The sequence below is a fragment of the Melanaphis sacchari genome, unplaced genomic scaffold (assembly GCF_002803265.2).
Source record: "Melanaphis sacchari strain LSU unplaced genomic scaffold, SCAv2.0 Contig22_pilon_pilon, whole genome shotgun sequence".
Classification (NCBI taxonomy): Eukaryota; Metazoa; Arthropoda; class Insecta; order Hemiptera; family Aphididae; genus Melanaphis; species Melanaphis sacchari.
Window position 1 is genome coordinate 102,060 of NW_020271107.1, and position 24,577 is coordinate 126,636.

The following is a 24,577-nucleotide window of genomic DNA, read 5'->3' on the forward strand; positions in this document are numbered from 1 at the left end:
TATACGTATCAACTCTACCCTAGTAAAAATAAAGATTTTGGAAAAAATTTTTTACGAATATAATATAATGTACACTGTGACCTATAATATATTACTATATTTACTACAATATTATTATAATTATAGTATATTATATGTTCAATACCTACAGTTGATACATAGTACATACAAAAGCTTTAAAAAAATGTGTTACCTTTATCAGTAATCTTCTAATCAATGTATAATCATTTAGTTATCAAAAGCTGCATCGAACCAATCAATACGTTTTCTTCGAAACATCCTGACGCGGCGTTTAGTGTTAATATCCGTCCAGGACATCAGGCTCGGCATCTATATAACATATGTGATTGCCTGATACTACAGGGAAGACATATACCTTATTAACGCTACATTATACATAAATTATACATATAAGATATAATATAATTAACTTATATTTATTTAATAAAGTATACTGCTGTTGTAACTTAGCACAAAATATGATATACTTATAGATTATAGACTTTATTAACGCTTCTTGTGGACTCTCTATAATGAGTTTCTTTGGTTCTCCGAAATTCTCTGAAATTTATGATTAAATTCATAATGTAACTTCCCTTGTTATTGAATATTTTAAGGTACGCCACTGGGCGTAAAATTAAGTTATAATAAAATATCATATATTATTTACATCCAGCTTACATCTATTGTTGATTTAAATTTAAATTAAACACATTTTTAAATCTTTAAAAACCAGAAGAAACACTAGAAGACCAGTTTTTTTTAAAAATTGTTGTTTGAGCCATAATATGCCACATAATACACGTATAATTTAATAATACGCAATAATATTATACTATTGTATCTATTTATGGTCACATACGTTAGACTAATGATTTAAAATATACTATGATTCAATTCAGAAAAAAATGTAGATCAAATAAAAAATGATTCTAAGTTAGTTGTCAAAATACTGTTAAAAATGGACGTTTACTAATATTGCTTTATGTTTATTTTTACATGGTTTCGAATAATGGCGATAGCACATCTCAGTTTTCACAACAACTAAATAATTTCTAAATTTTACCTCTGAATGAGGTACGTATTTGTGCATGATTTTCTATCTTTATGTATTTACCTACATTGAACCATATATGTACAAATAATATTATAGGAAGATATATTAACCAACAATGTACATTATTTTGAAACCTTCTACACAACAAAACATACATAAAAAACACATAGGTAGGTAATTTAATCCAATCCGTGTTATTGCAGACGTCACTCAGAATCAAAATGATAAATTAATGGTGTCCACTATAAATAACGTTGTGCATTAAACTATATTTTATAATATGAATATAATAAGATTAATGTTGTATATAATATATAATGTATTACAACTGAAATTTTTTTTGAAATACGGCTGACTCTCTTCACTACTGTAACTGCCAACTATAGAATAAGGGTCCTCTAGAGGTCCTGAGTTAAGATCTAGCACTACGACAACACATTGTTTCTCAAAAAGTGTATTATTTAATAAAAGAGTAGGTACCTACTTAATATCTATATACCCATAAATACTAATAAATTACTTTTGCATGATATAAAATTTATAATTTTTTTTTTTTTAAATTCATTTTTGAATAAACATCTACTAGACTCAAATACAGATTTTTAACATACTTAATAAACTGTCGTATTACAAAAATATGCTTAAAAGTAAGATAGAATTATACCAATGAATAATGATTAAAAAAACTTTAAATGTCACCAATAAACAATACAAATTGTCTTCTATATTTATACTTAAATATAAGACGTATACAATAGTATACAACGAATAAATAATTGTATTAAAAACAGAGTACAGACTATTATTTATGAATAACGTGTTGTAGAAGTTTCAAAATATATTTAGAAACTATTTATAGCGTAGGTATAATAAAAATAATAATTTATATTCGTAATATAGCTATTATCTATATTTCGTCAAAACTAACACATAAATACCTATCTACCTATTTCTCTATGGTAACGGATCGTTTGTCATAGATTTCATCATTTTCTATCAAATTGCCAGAAAACTCAATTACTCATGAAGGTCTAAAATTATTTCCTATTATCTGAATTTTTGTTACGACTTGCGAAAATCTTATATATAATAATTAATCGTAATACTAAAATATTTACTATTAGAATGATTATAATATATTGCAATGAATAAATTTCAATAATTTCAATATGTATTCTTATACCTATATACTTTTTTTTACGAATATTATCTATTTCTTGATTACATTATCATTCTTGACGGCTGACTCAAATTTAAAATGCATGCACCTATTAGATACAATAATTAAAATTTAATGACGTCATGAAAGAAGAGATTATTTTAAATAATTGTACATGTACAGGCGTTATATTTATATTTGAAATAACGCACAAAAATTTTAAATGAACAAATATTTACTCTAAGTAGATTAGAAACTTATTTTTGTTTGTGAGCTTATTTGTTCGGAAATTGCTTACCACCATTTTAACAAGGATTAGAAATGTTATCTTTAAAATAGAAAAATTATTTCTCGATTAAGAAATTTTAATTTATAATTTAATTAAATAACATGCAAAATTTAAACATAGTTTTGCAGATAATTTTTATTGAATTTAAATGTACAGTAAATTAAAATGTATTAAAAGATAATTAAATTATATAATAAAAATAAATAAAAGAGTCTAACCCACCCCCTTTAAACAGTTTTTCTAAATAACTTAAAGTATTTTTTCATATGACACTTGTTGGTCATTTCACCTCGAGACACATTGTATCATAAAGTTAAGATTAAAATGTGAAATTAAAAATATATATATATATTAAAAATGCAGTACACATACACACACACATTTTATTCGTACTATTTAAATTATTATATAGAATATAAATTACATTATTTTTTGTTATTATTTTATTTCATTGTTAATCGAGGAAGAAGAAAATACCTATCTATGTATTATATCATTATACGTGTTTTGGTCTCATACATAACTCAATCCTAAAAATATGTTTCGTTGTGATTTTCGTGAAATTTGTGAAACTATACTTAAAATTAACAATCGAAAACATATCCACGTAACATAAAACAAAAGTATAAGTATACTCTGCAATGTTTATAAGTAGTCGTTTATTGTTTGAAGGAAATCGATGGAGTGTGGCGATTTCTATTCAGTGTGACACCGTCAGACAGATAAACATAATATTCCGTCATTTTTCACACCAGTCAGTCACAGGTCATTTCTCGTGCACGGGCTGTGTTAATATATTTTACCCAAAGCACTTTTAAAGACCAACTGATTTAAATAATGGACCGAGTCCACTATATAATATATTGGTATATTATTATAATAGTACCTATACAAATAATTCGCAAGACTATTTATTAAATTTCAACGGCTAATGAAATGTTTGTACCTACTAAACCAAAACGAATATCTCTACTTAATCAAACAATTTATTTAAAACACCTATATACTTAATAGCTTATTTTTTTTTTCAGTGAAATCTAAATTATACCGTCCTTGCAGAGTAAGCTGGTTTATTTAAATTCAGTATAAACATTTTAAGCATTTTCTCTTTCTATTTATATTTTGATTTAAAACATTCTGCAATATTGAATATATACGATGCAGTAGCTATACTTAGATACATAATAATATAATATTGCTTTGCAGAATTATCTCTGTTAAAAACACGATGAAATACTTTTTTTAATAATACCTGGATATAAATATACAGTATATATTGTAGAATTTTTCGAGGATATTTTCGTATACTGTGCCTGCTACTGCTGTAGGTTAGATATATATTATATATATATGATATATATACTATGCACAAACAATTTGTCCTCAAGTCGTATTTCTTATAACATAATTTATATTATATACAACTCGTTGTTAAAAGAAAAAAATACACGTTATAAATAACGCAAGGGTGACCATACGCAAGGTCAAATCTGTACGCGGCCAAAAATATATATTTATTTTTTTTTTTGTCTTTTGCACAGAAATGTTACGTGACTCGACTTGGGAGGTTCGAACAATTTGTCATCACGGAGTTTTTTCTAAATAGAAATAGCGACCCAAAAAGTACAATATAATACTTATATAATGGCGAATAAAAAGAAAAAAATATCAAAAGGAGTATAATATACTGTGGCGTGTATAGCTGTAGAGGGTTTTCAGTGTTTAAAAATCCACAGCGGGAGGGGAAAAAATAGATTGTGTGTGCAAAAAAAAAAAAATGCGAGTTGCGTTTGTTTACCGAGAAAAAATCAGCTTACGTTCGAACCATAAATCAATACCGAATTAAAAGAGAGCACACGAAAAGGAAAAATGTGCTATACCCCCGTGATGTGTACATGCACGTTTGGCAAAGCCCAAACGCACAATTCGATATTGACGCCAAGAATATCGTCCGAACGTTATCCGGACGACGCAACATGCTGCACCATGCGGCTGACCCGCTCGATATCCATAATATATATATATTTATATATAATTTAATATCTACACTTTCTCGGCGTAATATCATTATAAAGTGGTAAAGGGAACATAGGCTAATAATAATGAGCTATATAATACATTAGACCATTATAGTTTGGTAGGTATTATAATAGGCTACAAAGAGTAGAAAAAAATGGTACGAGTTGTCGGGCTGTGTGGTATTGAGCGCTGCACTCGATGCGTGCACGGTCCGCTGAACATCTCAAACCTTTTGTTTGGCTTCGTTTCCCGTGAAAGTCCTTACTTTCGATTCGTCACGATCCACCATTTTTTTTTTTTTTTTTTTTACTGCCAGATTTCATCTTATAAATCTTTTTCTTATTTTTTACATTTTTTTTTTACTTCTCTTATTATTATTATATAGATACTTGCCTGTTTGATTATTTTACCACCTCCGCGCCGGCAGAAGTGTTATAAGCGCACGTCATTATACAAATGTACCTATATAATATGTATAGTTTACATACACAGGTATATATACGTATAATATATATACTACACACAATATCATATATATTATATAAATGCATATGGCGTATCCTATATAGGTATATAGACTTTTAAAATACGTTTTCCTTGTTGTATACTTTTTTAAGTCCTTCAATAATAATATATGTATTAAACTCACACGATTTAAAACATTTTATTTTTATTCGATGTAGGACATCACCGTAACGCCCATAGTCTTGCAATATATTGTTTTGGATAACTCAACGATTTCAATGCAATAGTTCTTATATAAATACTTTATATATATATATAGCTGCAATAATATAGGTACCTACATGGCTACATATTATAATATTATGTAGATTATATAGAAAATATCGAAAACTAAAATGATTAAGATGTACTTATATACTTATACATATATTTTAACATGGTATATAGACAGATTACTTTAGTAATACCGAGTAAAAGTTCATATATGGTGCATATGCCATATTTTATATAAACATTGAATCACCTATAATTATGCATAGATGTATTATTACAATAAAAGCAATTCATTGAGTAAAATGAATACTCCTCTATAGGTCATAAGTATACTATAGATACGTAAGGTATCGAAATGTATTACTGCATTTCATAAGTCATCACAATAACGCTATGAATATAGGTATAATATTATAGACTATTAATTTTACCATAACCTTTGATAACGTAAGTAGGTATACGTAGTATAGATATACAGATTCTTATAAAGTAGAACGTAGATATCTCAAACTAAATTGAAATCATTCACGATATTTTTTCTATTATTACATTCCAGATTAGACATAACGAGAGTCAGAGTTTACTGAATAATTATTACATGTCATAAAAATACATAATTGAACAAATTATTGCATTATTATTTATTATGTATACCGTCATCAACTGTTGAATCTTTTAATCTATAGAAGTTAGAAAAATCCATTTTAAACAAACTTATCTACATTAGGTATATTTAGGTAAATACATCGATAACCTATATCGTACATATTATATACTATAGGTATGAGTATAAATTATTTCTCTGTGGCAACCAGCTGCAGTATGCGTATATCATACTCATATCACCTCGTGTGTATAGGTACGACGGGATAAATTTAAAAAGTTGCTGAAGAATAATTTCTTAAACCTTACAGAACATTATACATAATTTATAACTGTACTATATACAGATATCATACCGGATAAAAATAGTTAAAATAAAAAGATATTGTCTAGAAACGTCTACCTGCGTTACCGCAGACCACGCAGCAACATCGACGGCGTTTATAATGCGCGTATTTCTCGTCGCGTGCGGCGTGCTGTGAAATTCGAAATTTTTATCGCGCGTGTCATGCAGTGCTGCGTTATATAACATCGTAACTATACCTCCTACCCATGCATCTATATATATTTATCTATATATTAAATTTTTTTTAGATTTCAGAAGAATACGATGATGTACACATTGAAATGTCGACTATACCTATTATAATACCGTCTTCTCCGTCCGCTGTTGCTGCAGAATAGATGGTGTAAATCGTTCTACTATACCGCAGCGGCGTGTATATTTTATCATTTTCGTGCATAAAAAGCTTCTACACAGCTATACGGTTCAGCTCTACGGGGTGGTGTGGGAATTTAAAATAGATATACGCGTATAGCCAGACACACATAAATACGTACGTGGTATAAACGCTGCACATAAATATCATGAATAGAACCTATAGCTACCGCCGCGTGTTATAATATACCTATACGTCGTATGATGTATTATTATAATATTTTATACGCATACCGCGCGGGTTAACATATACGCCGCGGATACGATGGTGGTCGCGCGGTAACCACTGTTGACGCGCGATGCGGAGGGGGTAGGCACGTCGGTGGGTAAAAAACAAAAATAAAAAAAAAAAAAATATAAAAAAAAAAGTGATAGATAAAACGCACCAGAAACGGGGGAAAACCTCACACTCCGCTCTCCGACGACGGGCTGCCATTGGTCCGCGGCGGCGGACGGACGACGAACGCCATACACGCCCCCGTGAGCACGGGCCGCACGCCCTACACCGTCAGTGCGCCGGCACACGAGATCCAGTCTTGTTCGTGACACCAATGCGGCGGCGTTCCGTGCGTTCGGTACAATAATAATAATAATAATAAAAATATCTCGTCGTACACTGATAAATCTACTTACTCTTCCGTACTCGAGTGTACGTATAAACGTCATCGTCGCCGTCGATCTACTCGATATACGCACATCACGGAGAGAGAACAATATATCGTCCGACAATTTCTGTTTCGCGTTTCGTGTTATACTTACAGAGCATAGGAAATACGCCACGTACCGCATTATATATATATATTTTATTTATTTTTTTACCGAAATCGCCGAATAGTATACCTCCCGCGAGTGTACGCAGATATTTGTATTTTTTTTTTCTTCTTATATTTATTTTTTATTATTTTGTGTGTGTGTTACCTATCATTAATAATATACAATATCACGTCGTTTGTTTCACTATAGAGTTGTTTTTCGTTTCGATAAAATATTTTCTTGAACACACGTACAAATAAGACATTCGCCGGCTTCGTTTTTCGATGTTCATCCGCTTTACAAACGTTTCTCACTGCACAGTTACGGAAATATGACGGTTACCAATTACGGCATGATGAGGCCCTGTTTTACCGGATACCCATTTCAAGGCGAGTACCTATATATATGCATATTTTAACCATTATATTTTGATATACTTATTGGCTAGCTATACTCGTGCGAATAAGTGTACAATTAATAATATATGAGTCGCGATAATAAAATCGAACGAAGTCGATTTATATTTTCTATAGTACCTGACAACCTATATATCGCATAGAAAAACCTATAGAGGTATAGGTACATGTAAAAACTCCCATCGCTTTATATGTTATATCGTATAATTTATATTAACTGTTCTGTAGTATATAACTTTATGTTATACCTTTACTCATCATTTAACTCTAGCTCGTTTAACTGTAATTTTCCTTATATATACTATAACAAGACCAGGGTGGAATGTAATGCAGTATGATAATTGGGTTTATTTAGATGCTTCTTGAATAATTCACATATATTTCAAAACAACTATATAAAATATATTCTGCAGTTCGTAATGTATACAATCTTAAGACAAAATTATCAAATGGTACTATATGACACCATTACACTTTTCTAATCCCTTATGACAGATAATAATCTTTACAGGGAGTTCCGATATATATGGATTATGGCGACCTGGGGTTACTTAAATATTTACTACAGATAACTTAGGCTAGGCATAAACCTACACCGTCCTATTTTTAGGATAAATAACAGCTGGTGCTATTGGACAGAAATCAACTGTCAAGAGTCAAATATAATTAAAATAAACCGTTTTCTATAAAAATTATAAACGGAATATATTTTAGACGATTCAAAATAAGTATATAAGTATTTATCCTAAAATAATATCGAACATTAGATACATATAGGTTTCATATAAGTTCACGTTGAAATCTATTTAAAACGCTTGCTGTGCGTGGGTAGGTGATATGTATAAAATGACTTATAATAAATATTTTAATGATTCATGATTATATTGTTATGTGTTACAATTACATGATACGTCAGAAAATATATTCAATAGTATATACTCAACGTGTCATGCTGACATGCATGCACATACGGCTAAATCGAAAGCACGATAAGTGAGGTCTACAGTACAAAGCCAAATAGTTACAGGTATTTAAGATTATCGTAAAAAAAAAAAAAAAAACCACTGATAGGACCACTGGTGCGTTATATTATATACCATCTATCTCATCTCTTATCTGTATATAAACTAAACATCCTAGTGATCCCTAAATCGGCTTAGAACGCACCTATATAATGTAATATATGTATAATACCAGCCGTGTGAGATGCGATATTAAATATTTTACAGTAGGCATACCTACATATGAATATGTATAACGTATAAGTACCCGTATTATGTCGTCCCGTTATTTACCACTTGTGTATGATGTGACTGCAGGCCAGGGCCGGGTGAACCAGTTGGGCGGCGTGTTCATTAACGGCCGGCCTTTGCCCAATCACATACGGCTGAAGATCGTCGAAATGGCCGCGGCTGGCGTACGACCGTGCGTTATATCCAGACAGCTGCGCGTGTCACATGGATGCGTATCGAAGATTCTCAATCGCTACCAAGAGACGGGTAGCATCCGACCAGGCGTGATTGGCGGCAGTAAACCCAGAGTTGCAACGCCAGACGTGGAACGTAGAATCGAGGAGTATAAAACGGAAAATCCCGGAATTTTCAGCTGGGAGATACGCGACAGGTATCTAACATAATATGATATATTATAAGTTATTATTAAATACTTACCTATATTACTTAGTACATAATATAATAATATAACCTGCACTATTTGAATATAAAGGTATATGTATAACGTATATGCATATTATACATCGGGTATGTATCATATCTGCTATAGATGTACTTCGTGCTACACCAATGGCATTAAATCGTATGATTTGACCTATGCTTTACTCCTACTATTTACCTACGATATATCACAAACGTAATACCTATGCTAAATTCCAAATAATATAATTTATCGGCGTCGTGTTAATCCCGACCTGAAATCAGCAGTCCAAACTCTGTTTGAATTTAATATTATACTTTTAGGTAATATATAAGTCAAATATTATGCCCAAAACTGTATGCTGTTTAACATTTGATAGCAGAATTAAAAATAAATCTAAATCTAAATTTTAATCTAGTTAAATATAGCTTTCATGTGTGTACTTCATATTTGTGTATTATGATAGCCGACTAATTGTAACAACAAAGTTGTTATATAATATGACGAAGTATTTATATATATATATATTATATACTTGATGTTTGCTCTGATATATTTTCTCGATAAATACCTATGATTAGATATAGATACAACTGATACCTACTCTATAATCTAATATACATGCAGATACACATATTATTAAATGTCGTGAATTTTTTAACATACTTAAAATATATCTTTACTTCTGTCTACATATAACATATAATAAATTACATATACTATATTCTGTTTATCGATTTACGTTTATTCGATCTCTCCCACAACTGGCCACAACATATATTCTTATTATTTATTCATTGGCTATTATTTGGTACACAAACAGATAATATATATTTTAACATGAAACATATTGAAACAAGTTAGGTATACTATTCATTTTTCCAAAAATAAAATAATTATAATAATTATTATACCTAATCAACTTATAAATAGTCATGCCAAATACTTATATCTATATAAATGTACCTATAATATTAGGTAATATATTTTTATATTATTTATCGAGAATTAAGAAAATATTGATTTGTACTTGATTATTTATAAAAATTAAAACTTACGATTGTACATTATTATGTGTTTATGATTTTTTTTAAATAATTTGAATATAGTATGTATCTCATTTGCTCAAATAAAGTTAAAACAGCGTTCATCTTGACATTTGTTATTTTTCATAAACTTATTATACACACCACATATTATAGTAATTTTAGGGAGCCAATTACTTATAAATAATACTATCATTGTCCAATCAAAATTAGTCTGCATTGCAGAGACAACAACAATAATAGTATATAAAATATATATATATATAAGACAAATATTTTATGATAAATGAATACTTTCAAACAGCATATGGCTAATGGCAATATTATATTTATAGAAGCCTTTTCCTGTAGGGCGAACCTATCTATACCTTTTTAACGTACAGTTAATAAAAACGACGATAAATTAATAAATATGTGAACTGTAACCGTACACGCCCATTGAACCAAATCGCTGAATTTTTATTATTGTTATGAATTATACAGTGGTACCGCACAAATTTTTGAATATAAAATATACGCGATGACAATGTAATATAAATAAAATATTAGGATTATACGTATATATATTACCTCGCCGGCTGAAATATTAATAGTCGCTTTCTCCAAAGGATTTTAATCGACCTCTCAAATATGTACTATACATTTATACCAAAAAATGTTTAAGGGCATACCTTTATAGATAATCTTCGATCCGTGTTATTGTGTTTTAAATATAATTTGTGTTATTAAATTTTTAAGTGATTTCTTTGCTGTATTTCAAATTTAATAAAGCTCTAAGAATGATCCCGTTTTTGTTTCAGAAATGACAATGAGCCCGCCCAATATCACGATAATAAAAGGTTAGTGTTTACGTATTTCTCTTAAAATTTCAAACGGAACTCTTTTTCTTATACAAAAGAAAATAAAACTACATAGCAATGATTTTGGTTTATTAGTTTTAAAATTTATTATTATGTATGTTCTATATAAAAGGGACGCGTGCTCCGTGGTTTTTTTCCCAAACAAGACATAAAATCCACGTACTGTGTATGTATATTTAATACAATCATCAGTTGTCAATGGGATGTTTTTTCTTTTATAATGTAGGGTCAAGACTTTTTACCCTTGCTGCACCCTTTGTACATCAATTTTCAACTCACTGAAGGGCATTCAAATTTATTGACTCTAAACTGGCTCGCTTGTATATATTATTATGTAGGATTGCTGCCGCTACATATTTATATATACAATGCATATACCTATACAGTATACATACTACACATATTTGGTGTACAGAGCCATAAATAACGGTTTCAGAATATGACCTTTGGATCCTTTTTCTTTTTCTTTTTTTTTTTTTGTCACTATTCAACTTCGATTTTTTTCTCTCGATCGTATTGTTAGGTAGTCCAGTATGTGTGCACTGCTTGGTTATTTCATGCTTGTTAAGACGTCGTACAACAATAAAATTCCATACATAAATTAATGGTTTCTTAAAGTAGTCTGAAATTTATTTCTACACTTGTCAACTACTTAAACATAAAAACTGACTGTCCGTTGGTTATAATGTTACTTGCATACAGATATGATATGTATATAATATAAATTCATGAATATAATACCTTTAATGTTTTAAAATTTCAACCCCCCGTAGGTAACAAGAAAATTGTAAGTTTATGAAAAAATATTACTTTACTTAAACAATAAAATTATACATATTTTCCATTTATGATGTATGCAATACATAGATACTTCTCGCTCATGATTTTGGGAAATAAAATATATCTATTATACCTTCCTTAGTAAGATTACATATATTGCAGTGTACAAACACCATTTCGAGTACAGCGAAAATTATTTTCATTACATAATGTTACGAATGTCCCATTTGGTATTTTGGTCTATTGTTTTCCTCCTTTATCGGTTGTGCAATTCAATTGTTTTCGATTATTACGCAATTATTCGAAGTTATTATCATAATGTAATAATATGATACATTATGACACGTCTATATGCGTATACATAAGATTTATATCGAGCCCTCTCTCCCGAACATCGCAATTCCTTATTTTAACGATACACCCGAGTATGTTCTTATTTTGTGAATTTTTTTTTATTTTAAAACAGTTTTCTACCAGTATTATAGTACTACTATAGTAGGTAAATGTTACCGTTTCATTTTTTTCTTTTTTTTTTTTTGCTTTTTTGAATTCATTCCTTTCGTTTTTATTATTACGTATTTGTTATTATTTATTATTATTTTTTTTTTTTTATCTCTGAACAAAAATATAATATGTACAGTACTGCCGTTTTTCTAAACACGGTAGGAGGGCCCACGCATGAGTTCCATTTAAAATCTTTATAGGTACAGTTGAAGTAAAATATAGCTTCAGAACATTTTATCAAATGTCCAATACTGTAGCCTATAGCTATTATATATACAATGTACATATACGGCAGTGCAAGTATAAATAACTTAATACTTAAATCAATATTTCTATTTAATACCCATCGACACTAGTGAATAATCAAGAGTACGTGGGTGTGAATAAGATAAAGTACATCATTTAAAATACACACCAATAGTTTCACCTGGGAGAAAATACGCGTCTTAAAATATAAATTATTATTATTATTATAGGTACTGTAAAATAAATCGTGGTGTCAATGATTTCTCTATGTTATTTTCTATATTGTTATAGATTGATTAGAGAAGGATTGTGTGACCGAGGAAGCGCTCCGTCTATTAGCGCAATATCCAGACTTTTAAGGGGCCACGATGGAGATGATTCGGCTTCAGAAAAAAAAGTTAGCGACGGTAAGTTTATTTTATCTTTTAAAAATATACATTTGGTATATCAATGCAATATACATATTATTTTTATTATGGCAACTATAGTTACAATAAGTATGCACATTTATACTGTAATTATATTTAAGGCATAACTCAAAAAGGAACTAAATACAAAACTCTTAAAAACAAAATAATTTCATAATTCTCTCAGCAATTTATCACTTATGCCTATACTTATTAAAAATTATTGTGATCATCAAAAAAGTCGTCTACAAATTATAAAAACCAAACCATGCAAATCGTTCATAAATAATTGTTGATTAATACTATGAAATATTAGAAATTGAAATCGTAGTGTTAAAATTAAAGTTCGATAGTCCATTAATAATTATTCTTAGCACATAAAGTTATTTTTTCAACTTGATACTTTTTCGAATCGTTAATATTGTGGCCGTGACAACACATTTGCGAAACCGATTTTTTCTTTCTTAGTTCTCCTCTAATGAAGCGATAATAAAACAGATTTTATTGTGTTTGGCATTCGTTCAGACGGGTATATATATATGAGTATGACTTTGATGGAATGAAACGGCAAACTCTATTACTGCAGTGTACTGCCGTTAAACATTTATTATAATTTCAATATGTGAGCTAGGGATATTTAAATTGTCGTAGTAAAAATTTTAGTGACCACGACGCCATATAACCACGTAACAATGGCTTTTGAATTTTATTGAAAAGATAAGCCACACAAGTTGAAAACATGATTGATATTAGATAATAGTTTAGTTTAAAACCATTAAAAATACATTTTTATACTTTTTTCCTTGCAATCGATGAATATTATTCTGTACCTATATATACTAACAATTGAAAACTTAAAACCCATTACTTGAACAACAAATATGAAATAGTGCGATTATACTATATAAGTACCTTCTACAAAATTGTTTTTAAAAATCGATTAAAACTGTTTGACGAAATTTTAACTAATTAATATGTTAATTTTTAATTTAACATACATGTGTTTGAAATTCATAAACATAAAATCGAAAATTTCCAAATATTTATGTGTTATATATATAACTACATAATATACAAAAATAAACGATGTACGACACTTGAGTACCTATATATATATAATATGAGGAAACGATAAGATTATTTTTACCAAGCCTTTTATTTATCAATAATTATTTGATATGGAAATCTTATATAAGATAAAATAAAATTTTTATTGACAGTGTACGACCTGCGTGAGAAAAGGTCAAATGTAGCTTTAAACAAAATTTTATCGATTAGAAAATACTAAACACGTCGTACCTGTATATGCACTTATGTTCGAATTATGACAAAATAAAATAATATTTTTCGATATCGATTTAGTTTTGAAAATTATATCTGCAACAGGCGGCATTATCTAAATCGGACACTAGGCGGCGGCGGCACACACTTTGCCTCGGTCTCACACACCTGACGGTCGTTTACAAATTGTGTGTCGATACAGAACATCATCATATTATATAGATTTATATACAATCATCGTCTCCGACTCGTATTCACATCGCGAAAAAACCGATTCTCGTACCGCAAACGTCATTAGTATATATTATATCCATATCTATACACAATAAAATTTAACAATAATAATAATAATGATGATAATAATAATAATGCCAATAATGGTATACGTACCTATATATGTAATATACCTGCCGCGACGACGTGCAACATCGTATTGCGTTATTGTTATTTTAAAAACCATTACCCGGTTTTGCGTTTTGGTCTCTGCCGACGGTTCGTAAGCGCCTCCGACTCAATGTGACCGCATGCCGCCGAGACGCCGCCAAAAACCCACAGCGAAGTTTTTTTTTTGCTAAATTATTATGAAAAATGATTTTTCGTTTCCCTCCGCCGCCCGTGACGTGCGACTATACAAGGTCCTGCTATAACAGTGCGCCGCCTTTATTTCTTTCCCATCCCATCCACACACACACACACACACGCGCGTAAGCACTAATAATGCATCACGAAAACACAATAAAACAAAAACAAGCGATCGCTGGCAAAATATGTTCGTTGCCACCGCCGCCGGTCGGTCTCTTTGTGTAACCCAATCGTTGCGGTCTGTCGAAATTACGTACTTCAGTCATCCGACACTTTCGAATCCTAAACTGTTGTGGTGTATGTGTGTGTTCGTCTCGGCATACGTTTAGTCGGATGGTATACTTACTCATAATAATAATAATATGTGTACAGTTGCTCAAAAACCCTTGCTCGTTTTGAATGATCTATATAATATGGTTATATTAACACGTTCATTCCACGAAATTCGTTTTACTTGGGTGTTTCGTAAACATTTTTCTTTTTTTTGTTTACCTTTTTGTCATTAAAAATACTGATATTATTTGAGGCATCGTCATCGTAACATTAATAACAGTTATAGTTTATTTTCCTGGTAAGATTTAAATTACCGTTTAAGGTCCTATTACCTAAACATTTTTGAACGTGCATTTTTCCATATTATGATGCGCGAATCATATTAAAAATAAAAATAAATAATATACAATATTTTTAATAATTTAATAATTTTATGAACAGAAACACTTATACTTTACACACCGAAGACTGTAGTCTGTAATTGTCACCATTTACCACCCGTTTAAATTTAAACTCCAGTAATTACTTTATACATATTTTTGGCTGCTTGAAGTTTGGACGTTCTTGTCATGAAATAAACCTATTAATGGTTATCGAATCACCGTGGTGATTATAAATAGGTACTTGATGACTGATATCTAATGATAAAATATGTTTGATAGCAGACTATCGATATAGGTATTTTTATATTATTACCTATAATTTATGTTTTTCGATTATATAAAATTCATTACAAAAAAAATGAATTTAAAATTTTTAAAACAAAGTATAGAAGCGCTTTAATTTATTACTTTGGATGAATGAAACATAATGTAACATAGCTGTTTTTGAAATATTATTATAATGTTCAAAACGATTAATAGTAATGTATATGGATATAAACAGCAGTAAACATTATTGATTTCTATTTCGTATTATGTTTATTATTATAACGCATATTTTTTGATAAAAACAGTATACGACCTAAAATCGCTTTCTATGGAATGGAAAATATTAGATTCCATTTACGTTGAAGATTGGTTTTTTAAGTTTTTTTTCCGTAATTGATTCGATTTGTACAACATTCATTCATTATCGTTTGTTACAATGTGTTGCACAGGCAAGACTTCAGACGGTTCGGACTGTGATTCGGAACCAGGTATACCGCTAAAGCGCAAACAGCGACGCAGCAGAACCACGTTTACCGCGTTGCAGTTGGATGAGCTAGAAAAGGCGTTCGAGCGCACCCAGTACCCAGACATTTACACTAGAGAAGAGTTGGCCCAGCGTACCAAGCTGACCGAAGCTAGAATACAGGTGACAATATACAAATTAATATGTTTTGGTTAAGTAGAAAAATGGGCATTGTATAAAATATCCGGACAGTGTATAGAATGTCCAATTAGGTGAACAATAAGTAAAATATAAAATTATATTTCAATTTTCGAGTTTAAATTTAAGATAACTTAAAAAGTTTAAACTATAAAGATAAAAACAGTTTTATAAATAATATGTTAATATTTATTTTAATTAAAATTTTTTCAAAAAAAGAATAATTTTATATTTTATAGTAGTTTATTGCAACAAATTTGTGTCATTTTATGTACAAACTAGAATTATTATATTCTTTGCATATTGAACGAAATTCGTGCTAACCATTTTTACTATTCCGGTCAATTTAAGCTATTTACGTACTAAAGAAACATTTAAAAATGTTCCTATATAGTATAATTTATTAGTTTATATACCGATAATCCGACGTTAAATCGTTAAAATGATTTATGTTTGTTTGTAAATATAGCTAAGAGCTTAAGTTATAGGATTTGTATGCTTCTATACAATTTACATGTACAATACGCCCAATTTATAGTAAACCAAGCTACAATTGATCCATTTCATTTTAATGATGAATTTAATTACAATATTTCACATAGGAAATTAAAATTTCAAATTCCTATTTCTTTTTAAAAAAAATTTCAACCGCTGTCAAAATAATTATATTATAGTATTATACCAGTGCAAACCCATATCAATGACAGAGTGTATATGTGTGTGTCGTTTCTCTACAGGTATGGTTCAGTAATCGGCGTGCCAGACTGAGAAAACAAATGTCGAGCAACACCGGAAGTTCCACGCCAGGTTCCGGTGGCTACGGTATGGGATTGGCCCTCGGGTACTCACCGTCCGCTCAGCAGCAACAGAACCAACAGCAACAGTCGTCGGGCCCGAACTCGTCATCCACACCCGCTTACATAATGTCACCGCAACAGTTGCACGAACCGTACAACACAACGCCGGACGGATACAAAGGTACTACACTGTCTACATTATTATAAAATTTGATTTCGTTTATTTTATTCTCCAAATCAATCTGATGTCCGTTTGAAGTGCGGAAAAATTATACCGAAATCGTTAAAAAAAAGTATTTACTCTTTTACATCCCCCCTTATATCAAATACAAACGACATTTTTTAGTTTTTACAAGTTAAATAATAAATAATTAGTTTTATAGACGTCTACTATAAAATTTGACTATGATTTTTGGAAAATTTGACGCGTTCCTCATGACTTGTCTTCGTGACAAAGTACATTACTTAATACTCCTTATGTGGTTGACCGATTTGAAATTGGGTCACAAACGGCAATAATATACTTACCTATTTGGTGTAAGGTCAGTCGTTAGCTGTACTAATAAATTATTATTTTAAACGTATGTATAGAAACCGACGACCATCATCATCAGCAGCAGCAGCAACAGCAACAACAGCAACAGCAGATGATCAAGGACGAACATCAGCAAAACAGCATGATGTACAGCGGTCTAGGTGCCACGTCATTAATCGACCACGACAACAGGCCTCACAGCAACATTAGCACCGAAGCAGCAACGGCTACATCGTACATAGGAATCGCGGGCGGTACGTACCCGACCACGCCGCTCTACACGTCCTCGTCATCGCTGCTAACTTCTCAAGTAAGTTTTCAAACGACCGTAATTTAGTATGATTCCCGTCACACATACAAACTCCATCTTATTATCCACCTCATCGACATGATAATTTATAGTCAAATAAACATAAATAATTGAACCTTCCTCTCGTAATCCACTCGTCATACGACATTTTTTATACGTACCGTTAAAGATAATAATAAGTCTTACACATTTTTATATAGATTAATTTTCATGAATGAGAAAGCCGAAAGGTGTCTTCAAAATTGTATCCACCCTAACTTATACCATTATCATCGCATCGAGATCTATTTCGGTGTCTTCGAGAGCACCAAACTTTTTTTGCCTGTTAATTATTTATCAGATGATTTTATTGAAAACGTTAATCTAAATTGAAATTCGACTGGAAAATATTTTAGTTAATTAATTTAATGTACTAAAGACATTAAGTCCGTGGTTTAAAACATGAATAGTATGATCTATCGAAAATCTATAATTTTGTAAAACCATTTTTAAGAACTATTATTCTTATATAAGTTTATACATTTTAATAAATCAAAAACTATCCGTTCAAATTTTAATTTAGATAGATCAAAGATTTCATAATATCTCCCTCCCTTGCAGTTAAAATTTAGTTGTATAAAATTAAAAAATAATTTCTTATCACCACACACTCTTTAAATAGTATAAAAACCTAAATAAATAAAAATACTGTACTTAAAAATGACAATAATTGAAATAAATTTATTTGAATGAATTCATTATTAGAGAAAAATTTGGATGGGCATACTTGATGCATAGTAAATCACTTTGTACGTATAAATAATATATGTTATAAATATTATTCAACAGTCCGTCGTAGCTGTTTCGTTTGTTGTATGTGCAGGAGGTACCCATAACGACTATATTAATAATACTAGTATAATGTCACAATTTCATCGGGACGATCGAAATAGGACTATAATGTAATATTATTAATCTTAAATTATAAAACGGGACGCGCACGTGGTAACATTAATGATTTTCATTCTGGAAAACGTATTGCCGCCGCCGTCATGCTTATAATATTATTATGTACCCGTAAACGTGCTGTATACCTATATAAATATACACATACAATAATAATACATTTTCATGATGCCCGACTGGTCGCAGGCTGCGAGAACGTCATAAAAAGGGTCTCGCGGTGACACCGTTTACCGGCGGGGTAGCCGAGTTATTTATAACCGTATATTATATAATATATTATTATCGTGCTGCGGTAACGGACGCCCCCGCCGTTCGTGGTATATATACATAATATTATAACGTTTAACATTATCGTCCAACGCGTATAGATCCGGTCTCACCGTCAAATTTTATATCTGTTTCATATTATCATATTATAATATGTATACGACCGCCGTCGTTAAATAAAATATATTATTATTATAAACAACCCGATTCGATGACGTTATTACATTATCCAACTTATCTGGACTGGACGGGCTGCATGGCGGTATTTTCGGTAAACCGCAATAATAACTGTACGTATCGTTTAGCCTAACTACGGTATCCAATATTTTGGGTATCTGAAAATACAGGTACACCGTGATCCAGTAATTACCGCGAAGTATCTGAAAATGCTGTGTCGAAGCAATTATCGAAAATTACGTATTCATGTAAGTCCGCGTATTATACTCGAAAAATCTATTTTCGATGTTGTATTTAAACCACAAATGATATGGACATAAATGTCCTGTAGTCCTACTTTGAAAATATAGTACGGTAAACCATGAATGCGAAAATGTATTAGTAACCTCTGATCTAGAACAGCTTATAAAAATAGAACTTTTTTCCACTCCCCGTAATCCTTATTATTTTTGTAAAAGCCTCCACCCCTTCCATCGTGGTATTAAAAAATGTTACAAATTTAGTTTTTAAAATACATATTTACCTATCCATTTTCCCTGATACAGGTATCAAAATTTGAAATGCTGGCGTGACCCATACAATATATCCTATTTAGTCAAAAATTATAGTTATATATCGTTTTTATAATTATTTTTTTCTCGTTTCGTCTTGCAGATGGGACAGTTGAACGGAAGCGGTCAGCTTTCGCAATTGCACATCGGTCCAGGCGGCGGCCATCACCAGGCCTCGTCGCCGAACTTGCTATCGGCCGCGTCGCAGTCCTATCAGATCGGTTCGGCGGCGGCTAACTCGGCTCCCACAATGATTACACACCATCAACTGTCTCCTGTGTCGGCCAACATCACACTCATGGGACAATCAAACGGTAAATCAAAATATCAGTATATCCATCACACCTAACTGCGACCCTCATTTGACTAAAGCGTATATGTGATGGGGTGCTATCTATAGGGTATAAAATGCCGTACTCGGAGATGGACTCACCCTTGTGACCGGCTGTTAGACTAAAATAGAGTGCTCCTATGGGTATAATTATATAACATGAACTATTCAACAAGTCCGACGCAAAGTTGACTGCGCTTACATCTATTTTGTGTCTTATTACTCTTTAGACGTACAATTTGTACGATACCTCATTCGTTAAAAAATGTTACCGTTAATCGCAATACGTATAATTATATGACTTAAACTTAAATATTTTTATTTATAATTTAATTATTTATCTGATAAAATAAAAATTAAACTAAATTACGATGGCCGTAAACACTCACGTAACAACATAACTATTGTTACAATTGTACTTTCCGTCGACATTTATATAATTATCCAATTAAAGTCTCCTGGTTAATGTTAATCATAATTCATAATATACTGTGTTCTATGGTAGTGTGCGACTTATTAGCAAAATAATTTAAAATATATAATATAAACCTGTCAAAACTATAAATATATTCATAAATCCGACGTACTATATAGACTGCACATATATACTTCTTCCAATAATCACGGTTTATGTGCTTGATTTTAACGTTAAATTTCAAAAACAGATAATATGATGGTTATATTGGCTTGCGAATACAGCTGCTACATCAATATGAAATAATTTGAAATTTTTTTTTTTACCACACGATTTTGGTAATAAAGGTATTATGCGAATTTATTCTAAAACAAATTTATAGACGTATTAAATTATTATTGAAATAATAGTAATTTGTTATTTTTGGTTCTTTATGTTACAAAATTTTTGAACGCATGCACCAAGTTTAAAAACTGAATAATAATATAGAGGGCGGGGCATCGGGCGTACCGGACTGTACCAGTAGCAGTCGTCACAGAACAATTTCATTCTATGTATAAAACATTGGTAGAAGTCTATAGAGTATTATTTAATGATCATAAACAATCTATTCGTGGGTTTTACATTATAAGTGTAATTTTGTTTCCTGCTAGTACTTTATCGGATACTTATACAAAATAACATAACAATTTTTATGCAGTATATTGTGCATATATTACAATAATTTGAAAATCGAATATTAATTTTATGTGTGTAGGTACTTTGAAGTTTAAAAAGTTAGATTTACAATTTACTAAAATCTTAAAATACGTAACTTTTGTGAAAAATGGTTTTCCCTTTAGTCGAGTGTTCTTTTAAAAGGTATAATTTTGGCCAATATACCTATATATCATTTTTTTTTTACATTTATACCTCTTATTCACTTATTGTATCACATGATTTTTTCGGGTTATTTACGTTTTGTCCTAATCGTACAGTAAGAAAAGCTGGTATTTTTAAAAGGGATAACAATTTGATTTGTGCATTATTTATCAGTGAGTTAATGTAATATTTATATTGTGTGGTTAAATCGTGTACCTACATCACACTCAACTGAATTATAGCTGTATACTCACATAAGAAACTATTTAATCTTACCAATCTAATATTTACATACCTGTACTAAAAGTTGGATTTTGTGCACTTTCAATAGGAGCGAATGGTGGCGAAAGCCTGATCACGGTGTCATCGTCCGAACTGGTGTCGATGCAGAGCCCGTCCAGCTGGTCGACGCTGGCCAACCACCACGGTATCGGCATTGGCGGTGGAAGCGGCGTCAGCGGACACCATCAGATGCCGCCCATGAATCCGACTCGGATAAGTCCACAGCCCGCGCTCATACCGACAGCTTGCATGGGTGGTCAGATGAGTCCTACTTCGGCTGCTTACTATCAGCCCCGACAGACGCATCCACCGTTTTACACGTGGTACTGATTCTCCACTTTCTCTCTGGGAGATTCAATTCGCTCCGACGATTTTTCACCATTTTCTTCTATCCTGACGAAAATTCCACCTGCCTACAACCTGCCGCCACATTTAAGAAGTACTGCAAAAACTGCGATGCACTGAATGTTTTCCGCGAAGGTACCGATAAATTCGCAGGTTTAAAAAATTGATTTTTCCGTCTCAAGCCTCGGTCGGTGTAGTTAGGTTCATCATCGTCGTAATTCCTATGAATACACATACCAATTACCGGCGCAATCCGTCGATTTTATATACTATCGTTGACAAACATCGATCTGAAGTCCTACTCGCACTACAGATTATTTATATTCTGGGGACGAGCGTACATAATATATAGAATTATAATACGTCTAATGACATAATAATCACGATTCATAAATAATAATATTATATGTACACAAAACAATAATATTATGCAAATCGAAAACCGTCTTCTATAGTTCTTTCTAAAAATCGGACTTAAACAGCTATACAGAATGAAAAAAAGAACAGACTGATGAAAAAAACTACGACCGTTTTTTAGCACTGCAACACGCCCGCTGTACAATTAGTATTGTAATATCGTTCACATCTCGGTTCACAAAAATTATTGTAAAACTCGTGTTCAGCATCGTGAATATTATAACACGCGCCACATGGTATTTTTTTTTTTATTCGAACGTTATGAGACGGTTGCGCGGTCATTCGTCGGGAGGAAGATTTTGTTCGATCAGAACTATATTATGAAATAATATTTCAAGATCTATTTGCTATTATACCAGAATAATGCACTGGATCGCGGTGACAATACAGTATTATATACATTTGTATATAAAGATATATATTATATGACGCGATGACGATAACTCAAAAGTGCCACAATGCTACATTCCGAATTCTATGGCCGATGTTATTTACTCTGTACGTACGGCTAGGTCGTAAGGGACACGAGTTACAATAATGCACATAAACCTACTACAATGTACAAAACACACAATGTAATATAATAATAAATGACACAACGTGCACCACACCTATATGCGTGTGTAATATTATAGATATATGATATTATTATTTATATACTGTTGCGGAGTACGATGATTGTTGTCGGTAGTCGATTTTCAGAAATAACACACAAGTTCAATGCCGGTCGCCAGCGATCGTCATCCCTTGACGGAGAGGGTAGCGGCAAGGTACGATCCGGTGAAAGCAACAAAAAAAAAACAAAAGAAACCGTTATCATTTTGATAGGTCTTCCGGTCAAGTGTGCGGAGATTATGTGTGTTATTGTATAGGTATATTATACATCACGTATAAAACATCGGTACAATACGATTGTAGTAGGTAGTTGACATGTGGTAAACGTCACGAATTCTTTCATCTCGCTCGTCCACAACAGCATCAGTAAACGGCACTCTCTTGCGAAACGTACTTTTGTAGCGTACCTCATACTCACCAACCGACCATACACGTATGTCATGATAAAATAATGATTTATTAAATAGTTTATGGTCGAAGGTTGTAAGGTCGAGTTACATTATTACGATAATTGTACCTGTGCAGCCAATCAGCTTCCCTATAAATATATGATATAATATAATATGATGTAACATAAAAATACACTTGTGAATTTGTTTCGATGTAGGTTTAAGTCTCAAACTCTTACACGATAATTATTGTATAGTGATGTATGTACATAGCGTTTAATTTTCTTGTTGGGTAGACGAAATAATTTTTTTTGTATGTTCCTTATATTCATTACACTATATGTATATAAAATATAACATTGTTTGAACGCAAACAGTTGTCTGTGAGGCAATTAAAACCCGATTCCTATTTTTTTTTTTTTTTAATTTTTGTATTTAAATGCCGTTTTAAAATTAAAACGCAATTACGAAATTATATGTTATATATTAATATTAAATAATACTAATACGCCTTATACACTATTGTCTGTGTGACCTGCTAAAGTCATTCCGGCGATGCGATATGATGAAGTCAAACAAAAATCATTTATATTACGTCGAAGGGGAAAAAACCTAATAAAAATATCGATTTAAATTGCCCACATG

At 31.2% G+C, this 24,577-nt stretch overlaps 1 protein-coding gene across 2 annotated transcripts; it reads left to right on the plus strand.

The window, feature by feature from the left end:
* Window positions 1–7,107: 7,107 nt before the first annotated feature.
* LOC112594320 (protein gooseberry-like) lies at window positions 7,108–24,577 on the plus strand. Of its 2 annotated transcripts, XM_025339040.1 has the most exons (9): window positions 7,108–7,725; window positions 9,072–9,375; window positions 11,252–11,290; window positions 13,133–13,248; window positions 16,484–16,680; window positions 17,433–17,673; window positions 18,084–18,337; window positions 20,381–20,591; window positions 22,216–24,577. In XM_025339040.1, the coding sequence occupies exons 1-9, from the start codon at window positions 7,668–7,670 to the stop codon at window positions 22,494–22,496; spliced, it is 1,701 nt and encodes a 566-aa protein (XP_025194825.1). In that variant the 5' UTR covers window positions 7,108–7,667; the 3' UTR covers window positions 22,497–24,577. The 2 variants fall into 2 exon arrangements, with proteins under 2 accessions (XP_025194825.1, XP_025194826.1); XM_025339041.1 differs by lacking the exon at window positions 11,252–11,290.